We start from the raw sequence: 11,829 nt of genomic DNA on the forward strand, positions 1-11,829 counted from the left end.
AAAGCAACTTATTAGTTCCCTAAAAACAGTTAGCAGAGATCTTAACTGCTTTGTTTTTATACTTTTTTTTAATTTTTTTTTAAAATATCTATTCAGAAAATCTCTGTATGGAATGTACAGAACCTTAGTAACTGGCTGAGTAAAACCTTTACCTGATATAATCCAAAACTTGATCAAATTTTGCATTGATATTTCTTGACCGTAGAAGAAAGGATTGAAACACATTTGATACTAAGAGGATAAAATGTTTCTTATTTTTTTATTATTGCCTCATCTTCTCTTTACTAATTAACAAAGCTCCTCCCTCTTTAGATCCTTAAAGCAGTATTTCCTTAAATTGAGAGGATTAATGACGGAACTTTACTGTTTCTTTGTAACTGAGTTTGCATCATCTAGAAGTTTCTTGTGTTAGTTTTCGCTGCTTTCAGAATTGTGGTGCTGAAACAAAATCCAAGCACTTCCCAGAGTACTGGTGGAAGATTAGTTTAAAATTGTTGTAAAATAATTAGAAAAAAAGTGTTTAATAAAAAATTATAGAAGTTGAAGGCAGATTAACAAACACAAAAGTAACAGGCATAGTAGGGTAATGGTCACTGGATTTGACACAATCAGGGAGTCACAAAGCCTGTAATGTGCAGGGTTCTGACACAAACTGGGTTTATTTTCAGTGCTGTACATTACAAACAGTGTCTGTTAAAAACTGTCCCATGGAATTCAAAGAATGAGACCCAAAATTGGCCTAGGACCAAAAAATTCACATATTAGGACTACAAATAAGACAATATTAAGGATATTATGGTGGTGATTTTCTTGGTTCTTCACATCACATGAGTCTGTGATTTAAGCAATGGAAAGTTAGGATTCTCTGTCTTCCATGCCTATCCACTGTAATGGATTTTCTCACTTAAACAACACTGAGGGAATTTCCCAGAAGCAATTCTTACAGGAGGTAGAACATCAGCTCTGGTCTTCAGCAAATGTGAAATCCAGAGTCACAAAGTAGAATTTGCATTGTCTGTGTTTTTTTGGGTACCTGTATGCATGAAGCAAGGGGGATTCTTAGTTTTTCCTTACTCTGTAATGTTTTGCAGGATTAGATAAACTTCATCTATCAAACAATCCAAGGGACTCGGAGACAAAGCCTTCTGCAAATGGGCATCAGAAAACACTGTGATAACAATCACCTGCAATCAACAGAGCTGAAAAAATCAACCTCATGGCATTCCTGTCATCTCATCAGCATTTTTATACTGCTTTCAGCTGTTAGTTTGGTTTGAGCCTTGTCTCATTTTGATGCTGTTTGCTTCTGAGGAAGTTAGGTCTGTCAGATTCTTCTCTTTCCAGTGAACTTTTGGTCTGCTTGTTTATTTCCCAGTAAGTTAATGCAGGAGGTGCCTTGAAGACTGGAAGCTGAAGAGAAAAATGCATTCCTTTTTAGTTGTTGAAAGTCTCACATCTTTATTTTTAAACTTGCTACCATTTGAATGCACAGTACCTCCTGTGTTACACAAACACAGCTATAAGGAATAACTTCGGGACTTGATTAAAAAAAAGAAAAGAAAAGGAAAAAACATACACTTGAAGGCCAATATGACCCTTACTGGAAATGTAAAGTACTTGGAGTAGGTATCTGTGACAGGAGATAAACAGCTCTACTGAGAGTGAGTTAAAAAGGACAGGAGACATCACAGTTCCCTCGGTGCTGGATGCAGTAGGCTGTGTCACAGAGCTTTCTTGGAAGGCCAGTGTTTTCAGCTCCCTGTCCTTATCTCTAGAAGCCAGCTTGCTTTACTGGTGGTCAGACGATGTCTTACGGAAGTCCAAGATGAAGATTAACTTCAGTGTTAAATCTGAGCCTAGTATGCTTTGTAAAAAGCTGTGTAGACCCCCTGTCACAGCTCTCACAGTTCTGTGAGCTGTTGTGCCATGGAGGTCCCTTCCCCTACCCAGTACCCCGTGAAATTATTGATGAACTACTGTGTGTAAGCAGTACCTGGAATCAATGCAAGGAGCACAGGCCTAGGAGGCTGCAGTTGCAGTTTTCTACGACTTTTAATTTGAAGTAAATCTCTCTGAATTTATACTTCAGTTACCAGGATTTCTGTTTAGTGGCATAATCCAGTTATCTGTCACTAGCCTGTTTTTTAATGTACACGTGAACATGTATATAGGCCTATATGTGTAGATATCATAAATTAAATTCTAAGGTTATAGAGATGACAATAGGTGGTTTGGTAAGTGAAACTCGTGTGTTCAGTCTTGGTAGTTTGAATTCCTGCAGTGTTACAGTTTAACTGCTCAGAGGCCTTAGTTTCAAGATGGCATCAGTGGTTGGTAATGTCCTTTCTTGTAGAATTTCCTTGCAGCCTTAGGATTTAAGAAGTTCATAGTAAAGAAAAATACCAAGCAAGTATTCAAAATCTTGTTGCACTTTTGTCCTGCTTGGCCACAAGTAATCTTCAAACAGACTGGAATGGGGGTGTCTTCAGTGAGTGTCCATTATGTAGGGAGCCAGAAAATTTTCCTGTTCATTTCTTGTTTCTGTAAAACAAGTCTGTCTGTAGTTTGAGGTCTTATATTAGTTGGTGACAACTTGGTTTCCAGTGTGGTTCCAAAATAAGGTAAACCTTGTGTCAGAAGCTCTTTGGCTGTTCTCCTGAGATGACTGCTCTGGGCTGTAGACCTTATTGCTGTGTGTGTGAATGTCTGCTTGGTTTTTTTTCCCCCTGAAGTGCTTCAAAAATCAAGCTCCAGTATACATGAGGATTTATCTTTTTTGCAGCTGCCTTTTCTGACTTTACTGGGGCATAATGTAAATATTTCTGTAGTAAATATGATGCTAGAAAATTACTTTTTTTTTTTTTTTTTTTTGGTATGTGTAATTAGTATAAATTCAAGGTTTATTGAACTATTGATGTGTTGTATCAAGTCTTGGAAGAAAAAGTAAAATTACTTGATTTCCCTAAGATTTACAAGTATCTTTTCTGTTGTTTAATTCTGACACTTTAAGTGAGAAATCTTTATCTGAGTCAAAGTTCTGCAACCAATAACAGAGCTATAATTAAAAGTTGTTCTAAAATGAGTTTGTATTTAAAATATTGGGAGATATATTGTTAGGGTTATCAGTCAGGTATTCTCAGACCTTGTAGCCTTATGTATTGGCATCATAGTTAAAAACTGAAATATAACCACTTTTTCATGCAAGTCATTGTATGATCAAAATTGTCCTCACGTCTTAATGGGGCTGAGGAATTGTGGTGTGTGAGGCCAGTTAGCTTTATAGAAATATTTCTGTTACAATGCTAAGACATTTAATACACACTGAAGAAATTAATATTAGGAATAAACCTAGGAGTATCAACCTGCATAGGTCTTGCTCTTTGTGCCTTTGGAGAGATGTTTATCGTGGCATCGGTGACCCAAGAACACAGAAAAAGGTGGATTATAACGTGTGTGTGGCTTCTGCAAGTGAGTTGGGCAATTACTTCAACTGAGCAGTGGCAGTTCCTGCCAAGAAGCACTCGAGCTTCAGGCAAGACTTTAAAACCCTTTTTCAAAACAAATGTTAGAGCCTCGACTGTCCCCAGCCCTTCTGCTGGGCTCTGCAGGCAGATGTGTGGGTTAAGGCTACGTTAGGGAAGACTTTACACTGGACTCTGGGGGATGGTTGAGGTGCTGTGTGGTTTCCAAGATGGGTGAGAAATTCAGAACTACCCTGTACAACTACTGACAGTGTTCTGTTTTAAAATCGACTGCTGATATTGTGACACTGTCTACACTAAAACGAGCCTTTGGCCTTGAAAATGACGTGCTTATGCAAAGCTTTGTCACTGCATGCAAGATACAGGTCACTGTACACTTTTCACAGAAGCATATGGTCACTTAAGTACAAGCAACTGGTAATTCATTAATGGATATTGACAATACATTCCTAGTATTTTGACTCATGTAGAGTCAGGTGGTCTATACCTTCAAGGTATATACAGCTGATCTTAGTAACATTAACATCTGCCTCCCTTCTTACGAGGCAAAAAGCACATCAATGCTTCCATCTTCAACTAGATACCACACAAGACCAAAAAATAGATGTAAACTGAGCGGTTTTATTTAGCTGTTTTTTGGCTTTTTTCCGTGTTGGTAGCACAATATTAAATGCAATTGCGAAATTGTAATATATGCCAGGTTTCTAAGCATAAAGCACACATGCTTATCATCACTTTAAGCTACAAAATAATAGTATTGGTTACTGTATAAGTGACAGTTTTGCATTCATAGGGAGCTTTGTTTACTGTCTGTAATGTGCTGTTTATCTTTGGCCCTGTTCTTCCGATACCTTTGACCCTGTTGTCTGTTTTAGTGTCGTAGGAATTAAAAGATTTGACAAGTTGTTTTCCTTGTCTGGTTCCCAAGTACCACCTGGAGCACCAGTGGAGGGAGAGCCTGGCTGCCCGTGCGGGCAGGAGCTCCTGCAGCAGGTGCTTGGCAGGATGGGCATGGGAGCAGATCCTGGGGACACGTCCTCCTGTGTGTCACCAGGAGTGGCACATCCTCCCCTGTGTCACCAGGAGTGACCCCCTGTCCATCCCATCGTGTCTCTGCCACTCACCCCTGAGTCTGTGCAGCAGCTGATGCTGCTTGAGGTGCTCACCTGTGCCCAGTGCTGTGTAGTGAGGATATGATGGCCCTTTTCCTCAAGAATTTACAGCCTAAATTAGAAAGGAACAAGGTAGAAACAGAAAATGGTTGGCCTTTTCCTGCATGTGGCTTTCCTTGAGTTCTTGAAGCATGCTCTAGGTTATTTCCCATCTCTTCCTCTTCCAGAAGTGGGGTGGTGGTGTATGTACAGCAGGTGAGCCTTGCCCTTAGTGGACTGGGGTCTGAAATTTTGAAATAACAAATACAGGAAAACAGCTAAATCCTGTTTAACGTATTCTCTGATGTTGAAAATAGCATTTTTTAAAAGCAAGGTGCAATAGTCTAGACAGAGACAGGACATTAAGGCCACATGAATAACCTCTTCAAAAAGAGATATACTTAGTTTTGTTAAAAAAAAGTGTTGATGTGAACTGTGAAGCTTTAATTGCTTTAATGGAATACGATTCCCTACCTCCTAGTGTTAGGATTTTTGTTGTTATTTTAGTGCTGAATTGAGACAATATTGCTTACACTGACCTCCCTCCCCAACCCATGAACACTGAATTTTTTGTTGGTAAGCTGGCAGGTTATTTGAGTCACATTGTCAGGATTTGAACTTTACAAAAATGCTCCTTTTGAATTTATCCCGTTCAGCAAGAGCAAACTAAGGCCACAGCCACCAGCCACATGGTGATGCAACTTTTGCCCCCTTTTCTACCTTGCCCCCTTGAGATAGACAAAACACGAAATAGCAGAAGAATCCACATAGAATTGATTTATGCACTGTAAGAAAACATACCAGAAGGCAACTTTAATGGAAGGCTTTTGGAATATTTCACAATTGAAGCACCTAAAACTTCTTTCTAAGAGGAAGGTGATATGTGTGTCATTAGTATACAAATGCCAGTTATTGTTCTCTAAATAAGCCAGTAATTCACTGATACTGAAAAAAAAAATCATCACTTCTTAAAGTCTCATTTGTGATTCACAATGAAGCAGTATCTTGGACTTTTATAGAAGCCTGTGAACTTTTGAAGGTATCTCTGTCTTGGCAACAGAAACCTGAGGATGCTTGTTAGTTTTGTGTTAATTATCATATTTTATCAGTAACTTTTAGTTTATTTATTGCTCATAATTTTCTTTAATATAGATATCATTAAATGTATTAACAAATATAGAACGTGACTCCAAACAGTCAGAGATAATATGAGAGATATCCTGTAAATGCTGATATTCTTGTCATACTGAATTCCAAGCTATTTAGAAACTGTATCTGTATGAGGGCCTTATATCAACATAGAAATTAGGAAATCCTAATTCTTAAAGGCTTTTAGGTACCTGAATGTTGATATGTACCTACTTGAGCACTTTGGAATGCTGCTTCTAGATATTTGTTGATCACTAACGCCAAGTGTTGCTGTTGCTGTTCTCCCTACCCCCAGTACATTAAGTTTTATAGTCAGCATCACTGGATGAAGCTCCTTTCGTGAACAGGGCTTTATTTTGCATTCCTCATCTATTCCCTGCTTCCATAGATACCAGCTATTGAAGTACTGGGGCACTTGCTTTGATTTTAAAGTGTTTCTTTTCCCACATAGCCTGTACAGAGATATTCCCTAGTTGGAACTGTTCTTCTGCTACAGAAATGTTCACTTTTATTAATTTGTTTTTTACCATTAGACTCCATTTCAGCAATCCTGTCACTAGAGGGTCCTCTAACAAGTTACCAAGAGCTCAAGTCAGTTTGAATCATGAGTGAGAGGCTTTAGTCATTACATATATTTGTGCTTTTAGCTTTCAGTGGTGTGAGTGCACAGCCCCGCTTCTCAGTGAGGGGAATGAGCTGGTTGTGCCCCTGGGGTGGCTCTCACTGCAGGGTGGCTCCTGTTGTGAACCTGCTCTGCAGCTCATCTGCTGTGGGATGTACAGAGAGACCTCAGCTCTCACTGCCTTCCTCAGTGGGAGCTGGACACGCTTTGTGTCAGCTCTCATGTTCTCATCAGGGTCAGGCTTTGCGAGATGCAGCTCTTCACCTGTTCTGGATTTCATGTGAATGAGCATATTTTGGGCCTTCTCCCCCTGTGAATTGTTCAGAGAAGTCCATGGTGGTGAAACCTGTGCAGTGGATTCAGTGGGTGTGTTTAAATGCTTAAGAAAATTAGCTGGTGCATGATTTCCCTTTTTCCCCAACCATGAGTTTTTTCCAGTCTGGACCAAAATTCTTAAGAGTCACAAAATCTCTGTGAGTACTTTCTCCTCCTTGGCTTTATATAACAAAAAAATTTAGTCACTTTTAATTTCTTAAAGGTAGGTTTCAAAGTATTTTTGCCTTATTTGGTGTGTTTTCTGTTGCTTTAAAGAGGATAGAAAAAGAAGATACCTTTGGGTCATGTGTTTTGAAATCTTGGGGGTGGGTGTGTGGGTATGGAACGGATACACACAAAAAAAGGGTGCATTTCCTTTCCTGTGGGATTTGGGACCCAACCCTGCATTACCTAAATAGAAATCACGTGTTGCTCTTGTCTCCACTAAATTTTGTCTTTAAAATTCTCAGTGAGGAGACTGAGGATGTTCTCAGGGTGCTGCTGGCACCCTGATCCTTGTCACATGAAATTGGCTTCATGTGTGCTTGGGTGGCTTAGCCATAAAAACACAATTCATGGCTTTTCCATGGCTGTTGGTGCTGCTGCCTGGGCTGTGGTGATGGCAGCAGATACCTTCACTGTGCACATTCAGGTTTGTCACTGCAGTGTTACTGGTTAATATCACAGTTTACAAAATAAATAAATTACGCACAATCTCTAAACTGAGTGAGGCCAGGAGGTGCTGAATGGAGCTGGCGGTCCCCTCTTGGTCTGATTTGTGCTTTAGGTTTTGTAAACTCCACAGTCTTGAGCAGCTGACTTTCCTTTCACGTGGATGTATCTGACCAAGGTAGAGCACAGCTGAAAATTTGTGCTTTGAGTGTTACTTTAATCCCAGCAGTTTTCGGTGTAGATACCTTCTCCCTGCCAACCCCTTCCTTGTTCATTTGAGGTCATCCAGAATTATGGTTTATAATGTTCTCTGTTGTGGGTATTTTGTTGTGTTAAAAAAAAAAAAAAAAGGAAAAAAGAAAATATCTGCTGCCTTAGCTAGGCTGATTTTTTTTGTTCTGTTTTGTGGAAAGTAGTGGTAATATGGTTTTTTCCTTTGTTTGAAATGTTACACTGAATGTTTTGTAGGAATTTTTGTTTTTTACTGTGTTTTCAATAAAGGTAAAGTGTGATTTATAGCAGAGTTTTGTGCCTTTTTTTGTTACAAGCAATGAAAAAATAAGAATCTGTCGTTCTAAATTATCTTGTCAGTAATTTGTATGAATAGCTCTGTTCCTCTATCTTCTTCCTCCTTCCAATTTACCCTGCTTTTGAGATTCTCAAATGGTTGCATTTCTAAAACAGCTGAGGTGGGAAATGTGATAGAGATTCCTCTACATTCAGAGGCATCACAGCCCTGTGCTTTAAGACAGGTGTGCAATTAATTTGAGCCCTCTGCTTTAGGCCAGTGGGGATTGTTTATAGCAAAGTGTGCTCATTATGTAATTTGTAGGTAATTTTCAGTTGCTTAATAGTTTGACTGAAGGGCAGTTTTTGCATCTTAAATGCCTGACCACCATGCTTCCTAAACTGTCTGTAACTTAAACAGCTTCAGACTTTAAATTCCATTTCACAGGAGAGTTTAGGCTGTTTTTAAAGTTCAAGAATCACGTGGCTGGAAGGGACCTGGAGATGTTTGATCCATCCTGCTGCACAGGATCAAACATAGCTGCCTTATTCCTGGTATTTAACCAGCCTGGCAGGGGCTATCTGAGATGGGATTGCTGTGCTGTCTCCAGGCAGTATATTCCAGTTTTTAATTGTCCAAGATTTCATAAATGTCAAATGTGAAGGGCCCTTGCCTTGCTTTAAGCTTTAATTTTGTTCTCAAACATCCATAGTAAAGCAAGCCCTTCTGCTTGCAGCAGCCTTTTCCACACCTGAAAGGTTACATTTCCCTTTATTTTCTGTATGAGAAGTGACCCCCAATTCCCTCAATGGTTTTATGGAGACCTCTTATCATCCTTTTTGCTGTCTGTGGGGATGCTTATGTATTTTTGGAAATGCAGAGCTCAAGTGGACATAGAAACCTCCAAGCTTGAGCTCTGGCACTACATCGTGTCTTCAGTTATTTGTATTTTTGGGTGGTTGGTTGGTTTGGGTTGGCTTTTTTGACAGACAGTGGGAGAAGAAGCATCTCAGATGTTGTCCTCAGTATAGATTTTTACGCCTTTTTACTGCCTTGAGTATGTTTCTGCATATTGCTTATAGGCCTGGGCAATCTCATCTTTATATCTGAGGATGCTCCCACAGGGGCTCAACAAAATAAATACCTAAAAGGATTGCTTTTCTTGAATTTAATAATCTTGAGTGCAATCCCAGCTCACTGTGGCCACTTGCTCCTAATGTACCCCTCTATCTGAAAGCTCTGCAGGACTCACTGAAGTCTTAGTCTTGCCTGTGTATCTCTGCCCATAAATGTGTGCAGCAGTTTTAAGGGACATTTTGACGTCTGTATCATGACCAGACAACATGAAACTTTCCATGCATTTCCTGTGAGAGAAAACCTGGTAAGAAAAGAAGGAGCCATTTTTTTCAGGGAGTGTGGAATGGGAAGTGGGAGGCTAGGTGGCAGAAGGGTTGAGCTCAAGGTCAGACAGCCTCATGGCACCTCAACACTTTCCTGTTGTTTCATTTCACTTTTCTTTCTTTTGGTAGCTTTTCTCTACCAGCACATCTGCTCCCTTCCAGCTGCAAAAGTGACCCTTATAGCATGTATCAGAGTATTTAAAATTAACTTTTCTAGACCCAAAGAAATCAAGAGCCCAAACCTCACAAAAGTCCCCCAGAAATGATGTAGAAAGCTCACTAAGAATTTATATAAACTTCGAATTTCCTACATTTTCTGCTACCATGATCTCATATTCTTTTTATTCTATGGTCTCACTCACTGCTAACTGAGGACTGTTATGAGTTACTGTGTTCCCAAATGATCCCTAACACAACAGGATATTGAAAGGATGTATCCATTTGTCAGTAGGAATTGGATTAGTTTCCTTGTTAGTAAATGCTGATTTAGCTGTGTAACTAAAAGAAAGAAGTTCCCTGAGAGCCTTTGTATTGTGGCTGTCTTTAAATCCCAAAGTGAAGGGAAAAGCAGCAGCCCCTCCTGTACCTGTACTCTGTGAGAGAATTCCGCGTAGCAAAGAGCAGACAGGGAACCTGCTGCTTCCCCTCACGACTGCTCCGTGTCAAGAAAGAAATCTCTCTGTCTGTCCCACATAGACATTCACACTGACCTTCGGTGGTATGTGTAAACCAAAAACAAATAAACAACAGTCCCACCACAGGCCTCCTCCAGTGTTTACATTTTGTGGTCTCCAAACAATCCCGACCGGTGACGCCGTGTGCTCTCTGAATGACTCGTGAAATGCTGCTTGTATCTTTAATATTTTGATGTGGGTATGTATTTAATCAATAACAACCCTGCTAAGTTGTACCTGACTCTTGTTAGCTGGGTTCTAGAACTGAATCTCTGCATTCCGATTTTAACTGCCCTTACTGATTTCGTATTGAAATCTGGCTTCAGGAAGAACAAGGTAAGATTACACCCAACTCTTACATAACTTGGGGTTTCTGATCACTATCGAGTAAAGGTTGATCAATTTGAAAATGCTTCTGGCCCTGAGTTATGCTTGGTCTTTGTTTATAGTGGTGTCAGACTTGACCAGACCTGATGCGGTTTTGTAAGCAAGGGAGTGTACTTGAGCTGGAACTGTAAAAAAAGAAAAAAAAAAAAAAAAAAGAGGAAAACTCTTTTCCTGCACGAGACAGGGATCTGAAGTTCCTCTGCTGCTAAGATACTATCTTCTTTGAGCTACTCCTGGATTTTTTGTAGTATGACCTGACCCAACTCATATCCATCAATCAGTAAATAAAGCCTAAGGTTGGGAAGAAAAAGAAGTGTAACTGAAATTTAACCCAGAATTTTTGCTAACTGATAAATCAGCATGAAGTATCAATGCGAACAGACAGGAAATCAGCATTTTGAATAATTTGTTATTGTCGTGTTCTAGGATATAAAAATGAAATTCTGCTCTGTTTTAATGCATGATACTGAATAACTTTTTTTTTTTTTTCTTTTTTTTATCCTAGAATTACTGAAACAGAACAATTGAATTTATCTCTGAAAACACCATATCCTGTACATTTTATGTCTGAGACTTCCTAAAGCTTGGACAGAGTGGCATAAAGTGACTGTGAAATCCCCCATCGGTATGCAAAGCCGCATCAGTCATCTGTACAGCAGCACAAGACTATGATAAAACGAAACGATGAAACAAAGCGCCGAGGTGAACTTTGTCCATGGGGAAGCCTTTTTAAGTGATCCCATGTCAGCAAATTGCTTACTAATGTGTTGACTTATGGCAGCCCTCAAAAGCAAAATGAAAAGGCTGGAATTTACAGCGTATCAATGAATCAGTTGATAAGCTTTTACTGGTTTAATATCCTCCTAGTTTTGCTGCTTGGAGCCACTTCAGGTTAGCAACAGAATGTTTACCATCTCTGTGTGATAAAGGAAGTCAAACGACTAAACAAATTCCAGGACCATTATACTGTTTGGTGAGATTTAAATTAAAATCGTTGGGAGAAATCATGTCGAGGGGGGAGGAAGAAGCTGAAGTCAACTGCATCATTTCACAATGACTTACCTCGCTTCCTAAACAATGGCGGGATTTTTAGCGGAGCTGGAGATAATGTAATGCATTAGAAAAGATTTAATTGCACCAATAAAAGGCTATACCACAATTAAATGACATGCAGAGTGACATTTATAGGTAGGATCAAAGAAATTCACTACCTAACATGCTGAAGCAACACCCTGCTCTCTGTGTATAGGAGTGCTAAAAAGTAGCCTACTTTGGTTTCAGTGACCTTACTTATCTCCTTTGATCTAGATTATTAAAAATTTTAGTGCCAGGTGTAATAAGGGCTACTGTAGCACCCTGAAATAAGCAATATGTGTCCTTCCTAGTACTAATATTTCAGACCTTGTTTTTTATTTTGTGATATTTATTTAAGGATATGAAACTTGACATTTAACATTTGTGATCCTTCC

At 39.4% G+C, this 11,829-nt stretch overlaps 1 protein-coding gene across 1 annotated transcript in view; it reads left to right on the forward strand.

Annotated features, from left to right (window-relative positions):
* LMBR1 (limb development membrane protein 1) overlaps positions 1–7,900 on the forward strand; it is a 66,596-nt gene extending 58,696 nt beyond the window's left edge. The window contains exon 17 of the mRNA XM_040056253.2: positions 1,092–7,900. Within this exon, the coding sequence (XP_039912187.1) occupies positions 1,092–1,174 (83 nt within the window). The 3' untranslated portion in view covers positions 1,175–7,900. The remainder of the gene's footprint in view (positions 1–1,091) is intronic.
* The last annotated feature ends 3,929 nt before the right edge of the window (positions 7,901–11,829 follow it).

This window comes from Hirundo rustica, chromosome 1 (assembly GCF_015227805.2).
Source record: "Hirundo rustica isolate bHirRus1 chromosome 1, bHirRus1.pri.v3, whole genome shotgun sequence".
In the NCBI taxonomy this organism is placed as follows: Eukaryota; Metazoa; Chordata; class Aves; order Passeriformes; family Hirundinidae; genus Hirundo; species Hirundo rustica.